At 42.4% G+C, this 23984-nt stretch overlaps 3 protein-coding genes across 3 annotated transcripts; 1 reads left to right on the top strand and 2 right to left on the bottom strand.

Annotated features, from left to right (window-relative positions):
* Positions 1-345: 345 nt before the first annotated feature.
* Positions 346-7600, top strand: LOC133914936 (glutathione S-transferase T1). The gene is made up of 7 exons (XM_062357893.1): positions 346-542; positions 608-681; positions 913-973; positions 1768-1821; positions 4770-4849; positions 5503-5708; positions 7128-7600. Exons 1-7 carry the CDS (start codon positions 475-477, stop codon positions 7329-7331), a joined length of 747 nt encoding a protein of 248 aa, XP_062213877.1. The 5' UTR covers positions 346-474; the 3' UTR covers positions 7332-7600.
* Positions 7601-8141: 541 nt separating this feature from the next.
* LOC133913968 (vacuolar protein sorting 38-like) lies at positions 8142-10770 on the bottom strand. Its single transcript, XM_062357153.1, has 5 exons — positions 10738-10770; positions 9103-9284; positions 8723-8879; positions 8235-8486; positions 8142-8162 (listed from the first exon to the last, which is right to left on the bottom strand). Exons 1-5 carry the CDS (start codon positions 10768-10770, stop codon positions 8142-8144), a joined length of 645 nt encoding a protein of 214 aa, XP_062213137.1.
* Positions 10771-13911: 3141 nt separating this feature from the next.
* Positions 13912-18788, bottom strand: LOC133914935 (uncharacterized). The gene is made up of 10 exons (XM_062357892.1): positions 18423-18788; positions 18176-18265; positions 17121-18058; positions 16693-16781; positions 16349-16452; positions 16135-16234; positions 15979-16054; positions 15770-15884; positions 15170-15701; positions 13912-14578 (listed from the first exon to the last, which is right to left on the bottom strand). The coding sequence occupies exons 1-10, from the start codon at positions 18649-18651 to the stop codon at positions 14083-14085; spliced, it is 2769 nt and encodes a 922-aa protein (XP_062213876.1). The 5' UTR covers positions 18652-18788; the 3' UTR covers positions 13912-14082.
* Positions 18789-23984: the final 5196 nt, after the last annotated feature.

Here is a 23984-nt window from a genome sequence, read left to right as displayed (position 1 = left end):
TAGAATAAAAATTAGCAGATAATCCATTTCTCATTTTTCTGATCCCTTCTGAAATCAAACTATATATTACTCTTAATATACTTCTGAAATCAAACTATGTATTACTCTTAATATATTCATTCGATGATACATTCAATATTTATATTTTTATTACAACCACACGGATTCTTAGCTAGTTTTAGAAATATATATTAGAAGTCTCCCGTTTCCAATACGATAAATCTTGTAAGTTGATCAAGTTGATCTTTCTTATACAGTATTTATTTTCGTTTGGCGAGTTAATCTGGCCGTTGAAGCCGACATGGGGGGCCCACGGCTCTGCTGAAGTGGATTTCGTTCGTTTCTTTCCGCTGCTCTCTCTCTCCCCGTGCGAGGTGAGTTTCTCCTCCCCTGAGTACCTCGACTTGACGACTTTGTACTGGCAAGAAACCGCAAGAGTTGTAGAAGCTTCCAGAAGCCTCCCGAAGCTTCGCTATGCAGCCCATCAAGGTGTACGCCGACCGGCGGTCGCAGCCCTCCCGTGCCGTCATCATCTTCTGCAGGTATTACTGCGTTCGGTCCCCCTAGTCATCGGCCACCGATTTTTGATGTCCGCCGCCGCGTGCAGGGTGAACCAGATCGATTTCGAGGAGGTCACGGTGGATCTGTTCAAGGCTCAGCACTTCACCCCTGAATTCAAAAGTACCCCTTTTCTCATCATCCTCACGCCCTCTCCTGATTTTCTTCCTCTTTTTTCCTTTTCTTTTGGACAAGAATTCTGCAATTCTATCACCTGTCTCAAATCGAGAGCCAATTCTATATACTACATGCTATGACATGGTCTTGGGTGGTGGCGGATGATTCATGAAACTCATCTCATCAGTACTTGCAGTGCTGCTCGATTTGCGCTGATTACTGCGTTTCTCTCTTCAGAAATAAACCCTATGGGACAAGTGCCTACAATTGTTGATGGAAGATTCAAACTGTTTGAAAGGTACGCCCTCTAAAAACTTCCTTAGACAAACCCTCCTGGTTTATTATTTTATCGCTTACCTTCTCAAGCTTTGTTGAAAGTTCATCCATCAACAACCACATACATAGACTCAATTCATTTGACTTGATACTGGTTAAAAGTCATTCCGTTTTCTTTGTTTTCTGTTGACGGCATGTTCAAACATTTTTTACCTTCTTCATAGTTTAGAAGCCAATGCTATTTTTATGGGCGTTGCTATCCTTCAGGCCACTGAAAACGCCACTTCCCTCGATTGACAAAGCTCGGCCATCGATTCACGATTGGACGGTTCTTGTCTTATCTTCTTACTCCCGCTCGCGTGATTGTTCCTCTTCTCCACCGCGACTGTGCAGCGCTCCCCCGCCACTTGCGGTACCGGTCCGCTACAATCGCCTCGTCGCACCGCCACCCATCGCCGGTCTGGCCACCTCCCCGGGCATCCCTCTAAGCCCAGAACCCAATGAATCCACCCTGAACCCTAACCCCCTCCCCTAACCTCGCCATCGCCACACTTTCTCACCATCAACTGAAATCGACCTGATTTTTAGGCGAAGTCTAGGAATCTCACAAGTGCGACTATGGAGGTTTGTGATGCCAAGAAAAGAAAAAAATGTTCTAGACCTCATAATATAGTTGTTTACTTACATTCCATATAACTAGGATCGCCTTTTTATGTTATTACTGCATTATATGTAATGGTTTTTGACATGTTTAAACTATGCTGATAATTGTAGTGATACTTGATTTGTTGTGATGAATTTGCCCTTTTGTGACAGTCATGCCATTTTGAGGTATCTTGCATCGGTGTTCCCGGGAGTTGCAGATCACTGGTGCGTTAAATTATAGTAGTGACACTCAACTTATTTTATTATTACAAGTGCTGTTATTTCTTTATTGGAGTTGTGTTACATAATAGTAATGACACTTGATTTTATTGTGACTATTTTATGTGTCACAACTCAAAGCTCGCAAGTACGTCTTTGGTCTTTGTTGGAATCTTTTCAACCATCAGATTGCTCAAGCTGAAGTATGAGTACAATAATGAATGCGCTAGAATTTTAGATTGGACACCGTCAGGGTCGAGATCAAGTGTGGAATGGGATGAAACCAGCTACAACTCCTGCCTCTTGCCTCAAAATATGGAACAAACCCGTCCACTAGATAGATTGTAGGTGCCACAGCCCAACAAAGGCCCAACGTAGTACCTCGACCTGATTGTAAGTGTCCCATGTGGTCCAAGTGGAGCTATGGTAGTGGGTAGTCCCATGTTGGATGCATAAAGTGAGTAGCTGTAGCATTTAATGGGCGATGGCCCAAATGTAGTGCCCCAAGGTTAATCCTTTTATAGGAAATGAGCATCAAAATGCAAGAGAGATGCTACATGAGCATAGCTTGTCCCACATGTTGGCTGGCGATGATACATGACCCTTCTGAGTAGTGCCTATGGACCGACAAGGAGGCGGTTCTGATGCTTGGGGACAATAGATAATGACTGACGGTAGTGGTGTGATGGCGGCCGTGAGCATGAGTCAAGTTGAGTGAGGTGTAAAGATTAAGGCTATGACCCGATACCATGTGGAACTTTGAGGACTAAATGTGTCCTTTGTTAGACCTCACACATTTATTAACGGTATGAATATTACAAGCATACCCTTGTATGAATTCTTATTCGACTCTAATGCTAACTCACTGGCACATGTTTTGGTCAGTACTAAGCTGATGAGTTTGGAGTTGACTTACCACGACATAGCCCACAAATTGTTTCCAGTTTTGAGCTAATGAGCTTTGGACTACATTTGCTATAGTGTATCACATGGAATTTGATGTGTTTTAGTAAATTTGAGGTAATCAATTTTATGACATCAAATAGGTCCGAGTTCTACGATTTGCCATCGAATAACTCGACTTTCACTCCATTCATCTGAATTCAAGTTCTCTTCACTTCATGCCTTGCCTCACCATCCAAAACCATCCGCTTGGCTTGCCAGCTTTTCTTGAAATGGCCAAAGTGCCTTTCCTTTTCCATGGTGCAGACAAGCGAGTTCCCAACAGAGAGGATTGGCTTGAACCCAAGTCGGACCTCCATAGTGTGCACTGATTGCCCTAGCTGGATCAAGGTTAAGCTAGTGCATGAGATATGAATAGTTGTTTCCATGCTGAAGTGCTGGTGGAGAAGCTCGTGTTGCTACTGCAGCGGTCGGCAAATAGGATTGCTAAATCTTCTCCCAAATCGCAAAACAGTCTTCAGGCCTATAATCATGTACAACGCAATTCGCAAACCAACCAAACAACAATTGGAAACAAATTCACGATTCACAAAGCAATCAAACATGGACCATTTATTCCAATCTTCTAGCAACAAACATGGAAACAATGTTCGCAGGGGTGACACCAGATCTGGCGGCCGACACAAGTAGGACAACGGAAGGGGTTGCCGTTGGGAGGGCAATGGCGATGGACGTCCCCGCCAAGGTGATGCAGGAGTATGCTTTGGCCACACATGTCCATGTGGTGGGGCACAAAGATTTGGCCTGCTGCTTACGGCAGCCGATAGGCTAAGTTGCCGCCCTTAGCTCCCTTTTAGTTGGCGCACTTGTGGTCATGCTTGGTGCAAGCGCGGACATTGTAGGTGTTCAGTGCTTGAGGATGTCAACAAAAGGGGAAGGAGGCGGCGCTCAATCACCACGTCCTTCTGCGGAGGTGGTGTGGTTGACAGGTGGGCCTATGATGTCTAACATGAAAATAATGAGTTCAAAATAATGAATTTTGGCTAAAAAGGGTCCAATTGATGGAAGTGGTATGGAGTAAGGCATTTTGGCATGAAGCGAAACTCAACTTATTTGATGGCAAATAGTGAATTGTGGATTTATTTGACGACATGTTGATTTTCCTTAAATTGTAAGCTGGTGGCATTTAGAGTTGATTTGCCATGTATGACCTATGGAATTTCGCTTTCTTTTTTTTGTCCCCATAGCTTCAAAATAATGAGTTTGATTTTGATTGATCATGTTGTAGCCAATGAAGTTTGATCGTTTCAGTTCAGTTGTGTACTTGTAAGTTTTGGAATGGATCTGTCTTGCTACAGTCCATGAAAAATGATTTGTTTCAGTCAATTCTGAGCTAATTTGCCATTCTATAACCAAGCGAGTTTGGATTTTCCATTCATTTTAGAGATGATTTGCCATACCATCTAAGAACTATCTAGACTGGCAGAAGTTGTGTTACCATCGTATCAAGCTTTTACAATTGTTCTGCAATGATGTATTTGTCCAAGGAGTTATTGAAGTCAGTGTTACCTGGACACGGACACGGCTGTCGGAATCTAACTCGGATTCGGATGTACGATTCAGCAAAGAAAATTTGGACACGCGAAATACAACTCGGAATCCAACTCGGATTCGGAGTGTCCGATTCGGAAAAAAAAATTTGGAGACGGGTGTCCAGGTAACACTGATTGAAGTTGGATCGTAATTCATAAGGCAGGATTAAGCTGTTTAGTTGCTAGAGCTGGGTCACTAGAATAGTTTTGTTTGCTCTAACTAGGGCTAAAGTTCAAAGCACATTTCTTTATGGAGGGTGACTATTTTAATGTTTTAAGAAGCGCTAGGTGCTAGACGGGCAGCAGATTGGCGCCTAGTGCCTAATTGGACCGATTAGGTGCACCTAGGTGGGCTAGGTTGAAGATTTTTGAAACAGTTCTATGTGGTCTATTGTGATTAGAATTCTATGTATTCCTTGGTAATTTTAGAGCCATTGTTTAATCTCTTGCTTCATATAGGTATCCTGCCGATTTGTTTACCAGAGCCAAAATTGAGTCAGTCTTGGATTGGCATCACTCAAATTTGCGTCGTGGTGCAGGTGAGAGCCAAGGTTACTCACTCAAGGCATGTTCTGCTAGGCTATTGTGGAGTTATTATTTACCATGAATTATTAGGGTGTTTGGTCTTATCTTATGATGGGTTAGTTCATCATAGGACCATTCCATGATTTCGGTAGGATGACTCCATTCCTTATTTTGTACCAGCCTTGTGCTTTATGTTTGGAGTTAGTATTGGATGCTCCATTGACCATTTGGTTCCTCAAACCAAACACCATATATATGTTCACTTGATATAGGCGCAAAAAAGCAATTAGGGAAGAAAAGAATTAGTTTCCTTTTAGGTTTTGGAATAGTTAGATTTCCGGACTGATTAGAGTCCTTTTCTATCTGTAAGCTATCCTAGTTAGGACTTTTGGACCTCTATATAAAGAGAGGCTTGTTGTGTAATCGGCAAGCAATAAATAAACAAAATAAAGATCAGAGCCTGCTAGGCAGGGCAATCTAGTTATCCCAGTTACCCGTTTCTCAATATCACTAGAGATTATCCAATCACACGTCAATTGAGTTATCTTCTAATGGAATTAGACTATGCTTAACTGGAGCATTTGCAGTTTCCAGCAGCCTAATAACATAAATTCGTGTCTCAATAACCGAGCCCTTTACTATCCATTGATTGTTTATACTTGAGCAGCAACCCTTGTACAGCACACTGCATTGGCCCCTTTTTTTGGTCTCACACCAAGTCCTGAGGCTGCAAAACAAGCAGAGAAACTGCTGATGCGGTCACTGAGAAGGATCGAAACTGTATGGCTGAAAGGTGACGCAAAGTTCTTACTAGGTTGCCCGCAGCCATCAATTGCAGATCTGAGCCTTGTTTGTGAGATAATGCAATTGGAGGTATGTAGTTTCCTGTTTCAATCCATTGTATGCGTTTTTCTGTCATCAGTTCAAGTTTGTTGCCCTTGCAGTATCAGCATGACATTGTGCCTGCTGAATTTATTATATCCTTTTGAGATATGTCAAAATATAGATTTTGAGTGCAACACTTTTGCCACCAAAAGCTTGAGAAGTGCCCTAGTATTGAATTAGTCATTACGGTACACTGTTTTTTTTTAGAGGAAGAAGGTAGATGATTCTTTACCTTACTAAAATATGAGTGAATTTCACATACTAAGATTGAAAAAACTATCACAGAACCACACTTTTAAAGATCAATTTCGTAAAACTACACTTTTGTTGTTACTTTGTATTGCAAAACTACACATTTAAGAATCAATTTCACATAACTACACTTTTACTGGCATTCTATATCGTAAGCTACAATTCTATTGACATCTTGTATCACTAAACTACACTTTTGTCACTTGGTATTGCAAATCTACACTTTCAAAAGTGTAGTTTTGTGAAATTGAATGACAATATAAGTGTAATTTGTGATATAGATTCATAAAATGTGTAGTTTTACGATATGAAATGACAATGAAAGTGTAGTTTCATGAAATTTATTCTTAAAAATGTAGTTATGTGATACATAAGGACAAGAAAAGTGCGGTGTGAAATTGCTTTCTAAAAGTGTAGTTTTGCGATAGTTTTTACAATCGTAGTGTAGTTTTGTGAAATTTACTTCTAAAATATTGATAACCATCACAAGTGTCAATAGTACAATGTAATGCAAAAGAGTAAAAGGAAAAGGAAAAGGAAAATTTGGATAAAACACTTTGTGATGGATGGAAAAGACTGATGGATACAAAAGATCTAATTAAAAATGTTTTCCCAGTTCTGCAGTGATTGCCTTTCTCGTTGCCCATAGTAGAATTGTTTCTCTGATCAGGCCATCAGGTGGACAAGTTTGTGGTATTGTTGAAAAAGACGCATGAGTTTCTGGTTTCCAAAGCTCATGAACAATTGAACACATGGCGACATTGGGGATGTAGTTTTGTCTGCCAGGGTAGTGCTTGATTGTACCATATTAACAAATTGGTGTCGTTTCCATTAAAAGAAACAAATTGATAGATTATTTCTTATCTGAAAGCTATTTCTTAAATAGACAATTTTTTCCACATAGGTTGGTGGCATTTTCACAGCGTAAGCTGTTATGTTCTGCAGTCTGAATCATGAACCAATTGACATTAGTCACAGCCTGCATCCTTGATCCAATTGTTGCATGCTGTGTTGTCTTTTGTGTTTAACCATCCTCTATATGCGTGCAAGAGGAAGACCCGGTGCCACTCTGGTATCGCCTTGAATTGTGGTAGAAGTTTTCTCCAGATACTTGATTATGTGAGATTGTATTTAACAGCAATATATGGCTTGCAGATCCTTGGTGATGATATACGTGACAGATTTCTGGGAGCTCATGAGAAGATCCTCATTTGGATAGATAATGTGAAGAAAGCCACAAGTCCTCATTTTGAAGAAGCCCATGAGCTCCTTTTTCAAGTGAAGGCACGCATGCAAAGCAAGGCTGCTGCTGCTGCACCAAACCAGGGTTCTGAGCCCAAAATCACATCGAAGCTCTGACCGATTGCACTAAAAGAAGAGTCAAGGGTTCTGATTGTTCTTGTTCTATCCTCGAAAGGGGAAGATACTTAGTAAGAATATATATTTACTAGTTATTTGCTCGTGTGTTGCAAAAAGAGAAATAATGAAGAAAGAAAGCACAAGACAAAAATTGTTGTGTGAACATGTCAAACTTAATTAGAAGATCACCCTTCTAAGATGATATATCATTGTTCACATTTCATATATGAAATTTCGAAAGATAAATGAGTACAACATATTAGTTATTTCATTGGACAAAATGTATCTTTCAAATTTTTGTTGTACAGTACTAAACTAACATATAAGTTGTGAACACATGATGGCAAATTGATAGAGCAATTACTTTTCAAAAAGAAAACTACAAAAGTATAATTTAACCAATGTAAAATCATACTACATGATTTGCAAGCAGGGAATATTTCATCAACCTTACTTTGTAAAGTTTCTCGTCGAACTGGGTCACCTGTGCATATTTTTCTATAATTTCATTCCTCATGAAAAAGGGAGTTTGCATTGGCTCATAGTCCCGTTTCCTTAGGAAAGCTAGTCTAAAATTTATCAATGCCAGGTTTAGGAGGGCATCTTCTTTATTCAAATAGTAACAACCTCTTCCACCATCTAGGTCAGCACCTTCAGAAATTGATTGAATAGGAAATAGATCATGAGAGGCACCTAAAAAATAACAAACAAAACAAAATACCAATCATGGGATTGTGCATAAGTGCATATTTAATATATCCCAATAGCCTGTGATATCACATTATGCAAGGCATTAAATAATCTCCTAGTTCATTTTACATCATCCAGATTCTATGATCAACAATAGTGTTAAAAAGTAAAAGCCATTAATGTTAAGTGCTCACTTTGCATTAAAATAAATACCCAAATAGCAAGGAGACCAACCTTGTTCAATAAGAATATTGCATATGTTGATCTTGTTGTCACCTGGCCATTAAAAAACAGAGGGAATTCCATTGTCCTCATGCTTGTGTTTAGAGGGATAAAACTTACTACTATGGTTATAGATGATGCCTCAACTGAAGGCGCATGATCCAAAACATATGACCATGAACCTCCAAAGCGCAGAGGATATCGAAGAGGAACATTGAGATATGATGCAATGAGAGAGACTGCCTATGATTAAAAAAAGAACAGTTATGTCTACAATTGTAAAATAGTACAAAATGAAGAACAATGTTTAGTTATATGTTCACCTAATTTGAATATTTGTTCGTTCTGTAACAGAATAAACTATAAACCAATAAAATTTCTAAATCCTCTAGAAAAGAAAGTAGAAATACCAAATGAATGGTGAATTCAATTTTCATTTGATAATAAATTAATATTTAATCAAATAAAATTATGCATACATGTGCAGCATATCCTAGAACAGTAGCAGATTTCTGAAACTCCGTCTTGTCACTAAAGTAGCCGGTCTTTTTCATAGAAAGCTTTGATAACTGTAGACCCAATATGGCCAAAGGTCTATTTTGGGAGTCATTTGTCAAGCTTTGCACAACATTGTAGCTTAGTCAATGCTCCTACCTTTTACAACGAACACTTAAACACTATCTTTATTAACAACTATAATCATGTGCTCATAATTATAATTATTATTTAAACATCATCTGACCCTCTCTTATTTTCAAATTCAGGTCTGTTCACCGGTAATACAATATTTTTAATTTTATAGCAAGCATGAATATGGAACTGAAAACCCATGAAAGTTGCACTCCATAAACCGACATACTTGTTTCTGATGTTATTGGAGGCTAACCCGGGCTTGTGTTCTGGAGACAATTCATCCAAAGGCCTCACAGGATATATCTGAGCAACTTGTGTTATCATATGTTTATGTCTCATCCGCAGCTTCTGTTCCAGATTTTCAAGGCGTCCACGACCATTTTCCCATGATAGCAATTTATAAGCTTCCTATAATCCCAAAATAAAATATTATGGTAAGATTAGTGGAACTGAACAGCTGCGTCATACCAATTTGAATGTATAGAAAAATCAACATCTTGATAATCCAATGCCCTGTTTAGCACAACTTTTGCTTTTTCTATGGAGAAGCTGAGGAAGAAGTGCCAAACAGGGCCCAAATGCATCAAGCAACACATTTAAGAGAAGATTATATCTTACACAAGTTTAGACAAATATGTTAAACTTTTGTTTAAACTAAGAAGTTTCTCGAGGAAAATACTTGATACAGCACACTGCATATTTGAGTAGCGTTTGTGTTGGTACTGATAGTATTCTTAGAGCTCAAAAGGGAAATAAAATGGATATGATCGGTACTCAATAATCTCATTGATAAAGGTCTTGCAACTTCCACCGTAAAAAAATGAGCTACGTATAGAAACATACTTTTTAATCAGAACTTTCATGTGTGGGGCAATTGTGGTTTGAACATTGTCTAGGAATACCAAAGTTGATAAAGGGAGAGAAGAAGAAGATGCTAGAAGCAACATAAGGCCGCTAGATCAACAAAAGAGAAGCTCTTGCATAGGTCGATCAAGAGAGATAGTGGCAATAGAGAAAGAGGGAGCCGCAACAAAGAGGGGCTAATTGGTAAGAATATGTATCCAAGTAATGTAGTAAGACTTTGTGCTCATTTATGATCTTTACATTTTGTATCATTTATTATTTGCCACTTGCTTTGATTATGTTATCATCAATCACCAAAAAGGTAGAGATTGTAGGGAAATGACCCTATTAGGTCATGTTTGTGATTCTAGTAATTTATGATAATATAGTCAATGAGGCTAACATATTTATCAAGAATATATGTTAGTAGGTCTTATGGATGCAATACGAATAAGCCAATGAAGCCAGGACAAAGTTTGGTTGAATTGGAGAAGTCTCAGGATTTTTGTTCTCACCGGATGGTCCGGTATTGAGTGTATGGCACAAACCAAACAATGAATAGTGCATACAAACAGAGACAGTTTTGACTCACCGGATGGTCCAGCGTCAAATGGGTAAAAGCATCGGAGCAATTCCAGCAGATGCAGTTTCAAGAGTTGAAGTTGAAGATCAACTAACCAAATGATCAGGTATTCAACAAGAAATAAACACCAGAGCATTTGGTTCTGGGCAGAAGATTTTGAAGGCATCAGATAGTCTGGTGATGAAGCAAGAGTACAACGGACAAATATACCAGATAATGAACAGTACAAATAGGCAGATGAAGCTCAAGCCATCGGATGGTCCGGTGATGAAGTCATGTGTACACCGGAGCATATTTTTCAGAGGGTTGCATTTGGCTCGGATGGCTGAGGATTGCTCACCGGATAGTCCGATGATGAATTGATAAGCACCGGAGAGTGCACCGGAGCAATTTACACAGTGAAGATGTTAGCTCGGATGGCTAAGGTATACTCACCGGAATGTCTGGTGATAATGTTGCAGTATACATCAGAGTATCCGGTGTTCACAGAGGCTTGAGTGGGGGTTTCAACGGCTAGTTTGTGAGAGTGTACTCACCGGATGATCTGTTGTTAGTACTATTGTTCTCACCTGATCATCCGGTGTTAACAATATTTCTGAGTCGTTGGGTTAACGGCTAGTGCACGAGTTTGAGGATATAAATACCCCTCCACTCAGTCATTTGAGTGTGTTGGAGTCCTGAGAAGTTCATGTATACCCGATAAGATATTCAAGCCACCAAAGTATTTAAAGTGATCATTCAAGGCGATTAAGCATACCATTAGAGAGTGATAGTGCTTATAGGCCTAGAGAGTGTGTCGCTAAGTGATTGATGTCTAGAGAGTGGATTAAGGAGTGATCCAAGCTTGTACCTCTTGGTACGTCGGTATCTTGGAATCTTGGTGACTCACCGGCAAACTTATTGACCCTCCGACTTGCTATGGAGCGGCGACAAGGCGATTGTGCAGGGACGCAGAGACCCTTGTCTTTGTGGCTCAAGCTCCGAAGTGATCACGACGGTAAGGAACTGGAAGAGAGGCTAGTGGTAAGACCTTGCCTTGGTGGATTGGTGGCTCATCCAGGTAGAGGTCTTGTCTTTGTAACTTGGTGGCTCAAAGGCTGTGATCGGGTGCCGACCGGGAGCATATCCTTTGTGGAGCTCCAACGTAGACTAGAGGTGGCATTCATACCATTGATACCATGAGATAAACATTCTTGTGCCGAGTTTTCTTTCTCTACCTTATTTACGTTTCCGTATTTACATTCTTGCAATTTACCTTCTTAGATAGGTTGCAATCGCTTTGATCGGTAAAGTAGACACACTAGATAAACCTAGAGCATATCTAAATAAAATTTGATATAGATTTATCTAGTGTTATTTTTGGAGCCAAAATAGTTCTAAGTGTCCTAATTCACCCCCTCCTCTTAAGACGTTACCGATCCTTACACATAGGCTTCCTTTTTCTCACATTCCAAGAACAATTGAAGGTAGGGAAGCAAATCCAATCTTCCCAATTCCCAAATCCGAAAGGGAAAGCTAAACCACGCAAGATCCGAACTCGACCGTTCCCTTAGGAACCAATCAAGTAGTGCCACCTGAATCAACTCCCAAAACTCAATTACCTATAACACGGACTCGAGGCGCACGGCAATGTGCGTCTGGTGGTCCCTGGTGGCGGCGAGGTGCATCTCAGAGGCTCAAGAGGCGTGCAAGCTCCTGCTGCAAATCCTCCCAGTGGAATACCTTGGGCGCATCGGCACCCACCTACCGTCCTCTGGTGGCGGTGAGGGAGGATCAGGGACGGCAGGCGATGATCCTGGGCCCAGGCCTTCGAACACACCCACTCGTCCCTAGGCCCACCGCCTGACCGCATCATGCTGGCTAAACTGCTGCTGCTCACCTGCCCTTCCCGCTCCTCGGGACCCACCTCGTCTCCCAACTTCGCAGCCCACGCTACTGCCTCATTATCCCCAAACCTTAAAGGTGGAGGTCCGGGGTGGGGCACCAAAAACAACAAGGGATGTGGTGCAGGGAGCGACGGCGCATGGGCCAAAATCGCAGGCAAGGAAGGCATGGAGGGAGGCCCGCAGGGGAGGTGTGGTTCTAGCGCTCCCGGTGAGCGTCCACAGTAGCCAAGATGCAGAGACGGTGAGGATCAATCAACAATAGTGGCGTGTGGATCAACCGTGATTTGGCCTGATGTGGTTGGGCATCCGAGCGGCTGTGGACGACTGGTGGTGGAGTGATGCGGGCGGCGAGGAGAGCGGACGGGGGTAGGAGGGCGCGGTGGTGCTGGGAGCGGCGACGCTTGGGTGAGGGCAGTGTTGAGGAATGAAGCAGATGCACAAAGACCGGGACGACGAGGGTCGTAGGATGAAAGGGTGAGGGGGATGAGAGGCATGGATGAAATGGTGGGGGTGGGGGATTCAGGGGACGCGGGACTCAGGAGGACGCGGGACTCATTAAAGACTTTTTAAATAAGAGTGATGTGGCGTCCTTCACAAGAGAGAATGGGCATCCTGTATTGTGTGTGTTTTGCAGCTTGGGCAGTTGATATTTCTGTTGAGATGAAAAGGATCCATCCCTTAGGCTGGAGTAAATGATTCCTCGTGTCACATTATGTTGTCCATGAAAATAACATAAAACTGGCCTCGCATTTTCACTGATCACCCTACGTTTTCGGTGTTTCTCGTAGTCGGTACAGTTGATAGCAGTAAGTAGAGATGATCAAATAGACCACTCAGGTCAGCTCGTGTGCCTCCCCCTCGGCCCACGGCACGGCCGTTAGCCATCGTGCCGTGCCGACCCGACCCGGGCACAATTGTGGCTCGGCAGCACAGCCAGCCCAATGGGCATGGCACCACGAGTGGCCCAACGACACACATACGGCATGTTGGCACAGCCAGCCCGATAAAATAAAAATAGCTATAAAATTAATATATATATATAATAGATAAAATGAGATAAAAATATTGAAAATAAAATATAGAAAATAGATAAAAAAAATTAACTACAAAATTAAAAAATATAGAAAATAGAAAATAACCGGGCCCATACGTGCCGGATCGAATCGTGTCTGGCCGTGCTATGCCCGTGCCGGCCCGACTCAGCTGAGCCGTGCCACGCGCTCGGCCTAGAAATGGCCCATGGCCTCATGCCGTGCCGGCCCGACCCATCTCGACTCGTGTCATAGCAAGTCTACTGTATCGTGACTACAGTATCGTGCCTCGGACTGGTCCAATAAGCACAACCCATTTGAGCATCTTTAGCAGTAAGTCAGTAAGAACATGTCTGTTTCCGTGATGCTTTCAGGTTCTGTGTTATTTTGGTGTTGGTGTTATTTATTGGCGTGCAGCTGTGCATTCATCCATGTTAGATTTGGAGTTTGGGATTGTGTTTCATCATCTCTTTAACGAGAAAAAATAATATAAGCTTCACCATCTGTGTGTAAATAGCATCCACTTAGGTCAAGTTTGTTTTTTATTCTCATTATAGATTCTAGTCTCAAAAGTAAAAGCAAAAAACAAGATAAAACACATTTCAGATTGTACTACGAAATCCTACACTCCACAATTTGATGGAAAGTGACTTCTACGGATTCTACGAACTGAATTGGATTCACACTGAAGCTAAATCAAACAGTTCCTTATTCCACGGAATTGATAGTTCACTCCAGCACGAGTATAGTGTACTCTACAACAACACCCAAAAAATTTATTCCAAGGAGTTACAAGTATCCTTCATTGTCCAGCTGCACACATCCTAGCACTCCACTATTGTTGGTACAGAGACGCAGCCTCTCTAGTCTGTCCTGAATCTGTGCGTAAACTTCTCCAAGCCCTCTTTGCAGTCTTCCATTACCCTCTTCGACTTGTCCCCAATGGTCGAACCAAATGCGCATACACTGCCCTGCACTTCTGCTGACATCTTGTTTGCCTTCGAAGCAGCAGCAGCCCCAAACTCCAAACATTGCTGCCTTGAGTCTGCTGCTTGCTGCTTTAGGCTTGCAATGAAAAACCTCAAATGCTGCATTACTCTCTCCAGTGCACCACGAGATCGGACTTTCATCTCAGAAGACATCGACTTTAGCTTCTCCAGCAAAGATTCTGCCCGGTTGATTGCCTCATCAACTGGATGTTCTTTGCCCGCATTAGCCCATGTGACCCCAGCTGAAGCGTCATCCTCAAGTCCTCCTTCAACAACAACTTTGATTCCTTGACGCTCCCATTGGTTTCGGGCCTCCTCAAGGGTCCGTGCATGCTCCCTAGCCTTCTTTGCTTCCTCCTCTGCCCAAGCCCTGGTTGAAGATAGTGTGTCAATTAATATTGGATAACTGGTATCTATACCAATATGGCGTTCTGAATGAGCCTATTAGCTATCTCATACAGCATGAATGCAGATTATGACAGAGTTGGCAGTCCTGCGATTAAGGTGTTATCTTGCATACAGGAGCTGGAATCCTACGTAATCTAGTAACTTAACAGTGCACTAACTAGTTTTGCATGATTTTAAACAGACCTTGAGGTTTTCTGAGTTACAAAACCAGACATATCTAAGAATATAGCAATCCCCTGTTAAATTTTATAATGTCCTTAGTAGATGACGTGTTATGCAGGATGTCTTACTATACTTGTGTAGTCTCCGGTGTCATCACTACCATTGCAAGTTCCCAAAAGAAAGTTGAGCGTCCAAATTATCAGCAATCAGGTTGAACCTTTAACTTTACAATGGCCAAAACAAAAACATTATCTCAGCACTCAGCTAGATGAGAAACCAGTAACCACCTTGTCTATACTAGCGTGTATAAATAGTAATATACAACTAAAGAAGGGCTCACAGTTGCCAAACAAATTTGCTGCAGAGAAGATCGGGTGTCATGAATTCTTACCTGGCCATAGACAACGCCTTCCTCTCCACTTCAAGCTCATATTGAAGTTGCACAACAGCCGAGTTTTCATTCTCTATTTCCTTTTGGAGTTTTTCAATCCTACTCTTCTCGAAGGAGATCTCCACCTTCTTGCTCAGCACACTCTGCAGCTGTTCCTCTACTTCACTCCTCAACTTTGATAGAACTTCCATTTCAGATTCAACAGCAGCTCTGGCCCTGAGAAGAGTGCTCTTTTCTTCCTCTCTTTCTGCTCTCAACCTATCCAGTTCCATCCTAGCTTCTTCAGCTAGTTTTTCTAAGGTCTCTACTTTTTCTCTTTCCTTTGTGAGCTCCCTTTCAAAACTTGCATTAAAATCTTTCTCAACCTGAGCAACCAATGCACCATGTGCATTTACAGCTGCTTCAGCCATTTTCTCTGCCTCAATACGAGCAAGCTCCTCCAAAACCACCTCAGCAGAATCACCTGTTGAAATTGCTAGGGCAGCTTGTCCTTTCGTCACAGGTTTGTCTGGCTGGAAAAGTCTCGTAAAACCTTAAAGAGAAGAGCTTTAGTGATCACCCTGAAGCCAAACAAGTAGATCAATTATATAAAGAGCTTACCAAAGGCAAGAGCTGTAATGCTCTGGTCTCCAGCAGCCAAGTCAGCAGCCAAAGCAGGCCAGGCAGCTGCATTTATCTTATCAATGTCTATATAGCCAGATGCTTTGCACAAAGACTGATCAGAAAGAGAGAGAAAGAGAAAGCATTAATATGAACATAGCCAGCTGGTTTAAGACTGAATTATGAATAAGAATATTTTCACTTCTTACATTTCTGTCAACTTCAGGCAGTTGCCTCTTATCCAGAGCCATTTTCCAACTCACAAGGTCTTGACGTGACAGAGCACTGACAAGGAAGACAATTTATTTGGAGTTCGATGAGAGTAAACGAGAGAGTGAGGCGCATGCAACGGAAAAAAACATCACCTCTCTGGGGAAAACAAGTTATGATTGTTCTGAACATCTTCAGGGATATTCATATCAGATCTTGAAAGCTTGCTAGAAATCAATCCAGCTTCTGCTAAGCCTACGGGTATATTGAAATACATAAGAATGACATAACATTCACAATGATGATTCACTAATACCTACATAAACTTAAATATGCAGTTTTGTCCTGAAAACTATTTCTATGTCTCACCTTGTATAAAAGGAAAATCAGGATCTTCAGGAGTGACATCATCAAATGCAAGTTCAGTAACATTATCAATATACATAGCTGGATACACTTTCGAGAAAATGTTCCTGTATTTGGAAACCAGAAGAATAAGATGGTTAATGGAACAATTGTTTAAGATAGCGAAATTGAAAATCTAATAGCAAGAAAAAATGAGGCACAACAATATCACATAACTCAAATAGATCATGAAGGTGAAGGCATTTTCAACTAATAGGACAAAAGAGAAATGGGACCATGCTGCATATTTCCAAATACTACTTTTGTCTACTTGGGAGGTCAATTCATGCAAAGAAAAAAATATGCACCTTGCAAGGCAATTGCTTGCAACTACCAACCATCGAGCATACTCACGTCGGGTACACAAGTCACCAGCTCGAGCACTGGGTTCGATCACCTTCAAAAAGAGAGCAATAATTAAGCAAAGAGTACCGTATAATTCAAAAGGTTGTCCATATAACAACCAGCTCCATTCTGTAGCTTATGTCATGCAAATGAGATGGGACTTTCTACAGAGAAGGTCTAGCACACATGCAACATATAATGTGATACTTCAGTCATGTTTCGGCTCCAAACCTCAGTGAGGCAAACAATATCTGTTCAAGGCTAAATAGAGCTATTTCATATCTACAGAACATCCTAGAATTATCTACAAAGTAAAGAAACAATTCGGAAATGAAAATTGTACGATAAGAATCCTCCTCAAATTGAGTGACAGTGGATTCATGAAATATACCTTTAGAGTTTGCAGTGCAGCTACTGCATTTTCCTGGGTTGGGTCAACTGTAGCTGGAATCACAATCTGTCCAGCAGGCACCTGTAAAGCAGTGGCTACCAGAGAGGGAGCGGGGATTCCAGCAGAAGAGAAAGATTGGACAGGTGCTGTGGACTTGAATAAATTATTTTGGTTTCCTAATTCATTTTCTCTTTCATTAAGATCCTCTGCCAAAGTTTCTTCCCCCTCTCTTGGCCTACTAGGTAAGTCATTCGAGCTGAGAGGAAGCATCTGATCGGCACACTCATATTCTATATAATCAGGCAACCTGGACGGAGAAGTTTCATCCTTGTTATAAGTTTCTGGATTCTGCTCGATAGCTTTGTCATTTTGATGTGATGCAGTCGCAGCTGCACTGTCTGAGATTTCTAGGATGGGCATATGCCGCACATCATCATCTGAATCTAGCAACACTGCATCTGATGTTATAGTTTCATCTAGATGCTGGTTTTCTGGCAAGGCCATTTCGGAATCTAATGTCTCTTCTAGATTAGGGGTTCCCTCAGAAGGGACTGCACCCTCAAGTTTGCTAGATGATGCATAAGCAACTTGTGCAGATTCAGCTGAGTTGCGAAAAGGAGGAGGTGATGGCGGACTTCCAGTACCATCTGAAGGAACCAGATTGTCAAATTGATGTGATTCTTCACTGGGAGCACAGTTATCATCAGTAACAATATCTGTGTTTTGCAACGGATGCCCTGTTTCGCGTTCAGCTGCTTCCGCAGGTATATGGTTTGATTTTGGAGGCGTCGGGGATTCATCTGTACCCTTTTCACTATCGGGGCTGTTGCTTGGTAAGAAAACTTCATCTTCGACACCATTCTCTTTACGGGAGTCATCGGAGTAAGATTCGGTGGCAGCACTATCTGTAGACAAGTTTTGCATCTGTGCCCTTGTTCCTGTGTGGAGAATCGAACGACAGTAATTGACAAGCTAAGCAGAATAGGATGCTGGAGATGGAAACGCAGCATGCACAGGGTTACAAGAGATGGTAAAAGAGAGAAGCGTGGACGTACCACTTGCGTAGCTGTTGCTTCTGATAGAGACTGCAGCAAAGGTAAGACCGGCAAGGAAGAAAAACCCAGCAAGCCCAGCTCCTAGAAGCCCTGAGGATGAGCTACCATACAAGCGTCATTAGCACTCCAAAAGAAGGAAAGGAAAATAGATTGGATTGAGGATTGGGTTCGACAGTATGCAACAGTTGACATGAATCAATCAAGAAAAGAAATGGAATGACTTAAGAAGAGGATTGGAGTTTCTCACCTCCTCCTGCTCCCAACCCTAGAGATTGGGGAGGCTTGCCGTCGTCGTCGTGGTCGGACCAGCCAGCGAAGGAGTCGGAGGGCGAATCGGGAGCAGCTCGGAGGCGGAGGCGGAGGCGGAGGCGGAGACGCGCGGGCGATAGGAGGAGGCCGACACGGGGTGGGGCCGGGCGGCGAAGGAGGTGGAGCTGGAGGCAGCAGGCCGGGCCCTGGGAGGCGAGAGCGGCCATCTTGCTCTTGTTCTTGCTATTGCTATTGCTATTGCGGTCTCGTCTCTCGTCCTGGGAAGGCAGCAGGCACAGCTGCCTGCAGCTTCGATTCGGAGGAGGATGAGGACGACGACGACGACGAGGTGGGTGGGGGTGGGAGTGGGGGTGGGGGTCAGAAAAAAAAGAGAGAGAAAGAGGTAACACAACACTTTAGGCCCATAGATGCCCAGCCCATATTACTTTATGCCCATGGATGCCCAGCCCATATTACTTTAGGCCCATGGATGCCCAGCCCATATTACTTTAGGCCCAACTCCTACCATCTCGATGCTATGCTAGTATTTGGGCCTCCTCCTCTTTCTCTTCTCCTTCCCCTCCTTTTTCCCTTCCTTCCTTCCTTCCCCTCCCTTCCATCCTCTATAATCAATCAATCCAATCCTCCTCAAGGAGAATAGGAGATTGATCGAGGAAGATGGCTGGCGGATTTATTATTATTTGTTAAAAGAGATATAGGTGAGGTGAAGTATAGGTGATCATTCATGCATAGATCTATCCCTAGCGAGCTACCTTGCTTCTGCTTTAATTCCATTCATCCATTCCTGTCTCTTAGGATTGCTGCAAATGAATTCATTCTATCATAGAATTTTCAATGCGTTATGATGTAGGCAGAGGCCCAATTAATCTAGGGCAAGATAAGATCATTTTCCTTAATTTCCTGTATGGGATTGGGACTCAACTGGTGAGATGATATCGATGCTGGGAGGGAGATGGCAACGCAAGTGCTGCGATTATGGTGCCTGGCCGTGCGCTCTCTACTCCTTGTGGCTCTGTTCCACCTTCAATTGGTTGCTGGTGTGAAGAAACGTTCAAATAGTATTCTAATTAATCATTAAGTCGATTATTTACATAATCATGACTACAACGATCAACCAGAATACCATCTCGATAGTCTCAGGGTATGTGTTTTATATCCAAATCAAAGCACATACATTTACAACATGATTCACCATATCAAGACATAATAAGGAGCGAGTAATAAAATTATATTATAAGTCTTTAAGTGATTACAATTTAATAAAAATTTACATAACGAACACTAGGAGAAGAAAAGACAGTTTCATCTCCTAGTGGGTTAGAGTCACTACGCAGCGAAAAAACACATGAACGATAAAAGATGGGTAGTACTATGTGCTCATAAGTACCACCCCAAAAGACATCTCCCGAGTAGGTAGCACTACTCTTGCCCGTCGCCAATATTAGCGGGCATAAAGTAGCCGAACACTAACTCTTCCTCACCTAAAAAGCAAAACAGTATGAGTAAAAAGGTACTCGCAAGACTTAATCCATAATAGGTACTTAATAATAACCCAACTCCAAGAAGAATATATTTGAGGATGTGTAGCAAGGAATCAGCTATAAAGGTTAAATAAATTTATAATACAAAAGTGATTTTGACTCAAATGTGGGCTTCTATGATCTAGACAAAACCCTTCTATCATGAGATTATCAACATACCATATCTGCCATTAGAACCATCTCAACTTGACGTCAACATCACAACCATTTCCCAACATACCATCACCAGTTCCCAATATCGAAACTCTACGCTTGATGCAAATAGACTCGTACACCAAAAGATCATAGTTACATAAGGTATTCAGCTTATCTTACCATTATATCGACATGTGATAAGTACAAAACCTGCTAAAGTCAATTGTGCCAATGGTCGGTGCTTAATCAATTCAAGCGGGCCTATAGCATCAGAGACTCCCTTCTCAAGCCATCCCTATTGCCCGCTCGAACCTCACCTCATCCTCACAAACTTACACATCCCTTCATCATCATTATCTTGGTGAATAATAAGTAAGCCCTAAGCTCGTGAACGATAGTCAAATCACCGTGACTTCTACCGAGGACCTAAGCTTACTAAGAACATCGCATTCATTTTACGTTTGACAAATACATGAGGGCCACCCAGGTTATAACAGATCAAGGGACAAACAAAATCAAGGTAGGGCAATGCAACATTAGGATCTACCCACAAACCGATATTGACTCACTAACATGCAAACATACGTAAGCATAATTTATCATATTAACATTACATGATCCAAAGTATGCTTAGATGTCTGCCTTTGTGCTCAATTACTTCACACAAAAAATCACAATCAGGTTCCACCTCAAGAATACCCTTGTCGCTCTCCGGTTCATCGATCATTAAAAGAAAGAATGGTGCATCGCAATTAATGTGATAAAATGCTATGATACATGCACCGAATGCCATGAAAATATAACGGGAGATGAGTTACTGAGTAAAGAACATGATGAAACAAAAATCATATGAATTAAAGTGCAAAATCTCATGGTATAAAAGATTTATTTAAGGTTTGTTCACAAAGGATCGTAATTAAGCTAGCTATCAAGATTAAATGAGCTTCATGATTTAAACAACACTTACATACCAAAATATATTTTTCCTAATAGCAATGATCATAACACGAATTATCCAAGTGGTTTCATAAATTTAGGACATGGTATTAATTAACTGTCATTTAATTGAGTTGAAACACATTTAATTAATTAATTAATTATCAAAAAGTACTTTCTTGAGTTTCAACATTTTTAACATGTAGTTCACTCTCATACAAAGCTAACGCAAACTAGTTTCATGATTTTTTTGAGTTCGTATGAATTAGCTACGAAATATACAAGTTATCAGCAAAGTAAAAAAAAAAGGAAAAACATCTAATGAACAGTAAATCCGGAAGTTACGGGTTGAGGTCGGAACTTGCGGGTGAGGTTCTGAGCGAAGGTTTTCGATTAAAATTGCTCGGATTAATCCGGAATTTTTGGGCCATACCCAAAACTTCTGGGTAGGGTTTTTAGGTATTTTTAGCTAGGATTACCTGGAACTTCTAGGTTGTAGCAGAACGCGAATTTTTTGATGATTCATCGACCGATTCGACTTGTATGTTGAAATCTAATTCACCTAAACATGTATAGGCACTAAAGTATTGGTTCTATACCTAATTCACTCACTGGAACACGCACAAACAATACCTCTACTCATCCAAACATTCATGCTTGCTCTGTTGCCTCAAGAACACAACGGTACTTCGCCATTTCAACAACACAGCTCCTAAACTCGAAATCAACCATCTCAAGACATTCATTCACGGTAGGGGAAACCTAAAGACTTGCCCTACATCCTTGTAGCGGTTGGTGATCGTCAGCGAAGGAGAAATCAGGGGGAAAGCTTGAGGAAGAGGAAGAAGGCTGCTGTTGGAATTTCAGAGAAAGAAAGGTCGCGAAATTGGACTGGAAAACACCCAAACCTTCATGCATGCATGAGATTTTTGGGTGGATGTGAAGCTAATGAGCTAGGGATTTCATTGGTGTGACAAGCATACCCCAAATCCTAGCTCTTGAAGGAGAGATTTGGGGGAGAATATGAGAGGGTTTGAGAGGGAGGATAAGAGCAACAACTCTGCTGCCTTTGGCCGGTTGGAGAAGAGATGGAGGGAGCACATGAAAGAGTGAGGGAGTGAGGTGGAGGGGTGGGACTGCTGCAGCCCAAGAGAGGAGAGGGTGTGGGTTGGCCAGGTGGGCCCACATGCTATAGAGACAAACAATTTCAATTGAAAACATTTATATCCCTTCTCAAAATCCTTCTCTTTTATTAGCCTAAGAGAGGGTGCTCTAGTGCTCTAAAATTCTAAGAATTCTTGTGCAACGATAACAACACGAGACAAACCCTATTTAAATTGGATTCACCCTAAAAGCCTAGGCGAGACTTAAACTAAACAAATAACTCTAACAACGGGTATTTTCATAACTCAACACAAAGTTAAGTCGCCATTAGAATTTAGCAAGCACTCCAATGCTCAACAATTAAACATGATATTTATGATGCATGATTTTGCTTATTGACATGATTATGGGTCTGGGACGTGATAGTTGGCCTTCCTCACCGCGTTATCGCCGGTGTTGCTGTTCACCGCCTTCCTCCTTGGCGTTGTCCTCGTCCACAGCGAGCCCAACGTGCCACTTGCAGCAGCAGAGGATGACAAAATGATCCACCATATCACTGGAGGCAGCTCCTTCGACGTCTCGGACTCAGACCCGGACAATGAGTCGAGCGGTGTCAGCAACATAGAGGACATGGATGAGCACCTCATCGGCGAGAAAGAGGAGGAAGAGGAGGAGGACATGGTGAAGGCGATGGTGGCGTGGACAACGAAGGACGAGCACATCATCCAGAGCATCGGGTCACTGGAGCTGGAGAGGGACGCCAGGCTGGAGAAGTTATTGTCCAGGCGCAGCCTCCATCAGAACCTCATCGACGTCGACGTCCACATCCCCGCAGTGTTGGCACCTAGGAAGAAGAACCCCTTCGGCCTCCCCCATTGTTCTTACTACGACGATGACAGTAGCAACTTCCCCGGCTCCACCCCGTCGTCCCTACTTCAGCAACGCAGCAACCCCTTCGATATCAAAGAGGTTAGGAGGAGCAGGAGAGCGCAGCAATGTTCATACGGCATGAGAGCTTCACGGCCGGTGCCACACCTCTCTCCCGATCGACTCATTTTCAGGCCCTACTTAATTTGTAACTAACGACAAGGCGCTAGCCCTGGAGGGAGGCGGGGACGCCTATAGCGACAACTCTAAGTCGAAGAAGAGCAACTCCTCCTCCACCTCCAGTTCGTCGTCTTTGTCCTTTGCTGGAAACGATCACCGGAAGCAACAACAAGCCGTAGTTAAAGCAAAAGCAACAACAGCATTGTTGCCGTCGTGCAAATAGGACGAGAGCAAGATTAATGGAAATGGAATGTGATGGCGGTGGACATGGAGCTCATCAGTGACTCCTCGGATGATGACATGTCATTGCTGAGTGATGATGCCACCGTCAGCCTGACAGTGGAAGCCCAGGAGCACTCAGATGACGACGACGACAACTCATTCGAGGTGGAGAGCATAACACGGCAAGTAGCTACATGTACCGTACATGTTATAATCTCTCTCTCTCTCTCTCTCTCTCTCTCTCCAGCTCTCTCTCTCTCTCTCTCTCTCTCTCTCTCCAGCTCCATTGAAGGACTGAAGGAAGAAATGCACAAACTAATCGACTTGCAGGCAAGAAGCAGCAGCTTCATATGGTTCATAAAACCCAGCCCCACATGGCTGCGGGGCCTGGCTGCGACTCTAGTCTGTCTTCGTCGGGGCAGCTGCACTTGCAACAGCAGCGCCAGCACCGTCATGAGGAGGCGAAAGATGTGACCAGCAAGGAGGGGAAGGGAGGGGCGTGGGTGGCACCGAGTACATTGGCACCGGTGGAGGAGAACGAGAGAAGGGAGAGG

Source organism: Phragmites australis, chromosome 4, assembly GCF_958298935.1.
Source record: "Phragmites australis chromosome 4, lpPhrAust1.1, whole genome shotgun sequence".
NCBI lineage: Eukaryota > Viridiplantae > Streptophyta > Magnoliopsida > Poales > Poaceae > Phragmites > Phragmites australis.
This window is presented reverse-complemented; position numbering and strand designations above follow the sequence as displayed.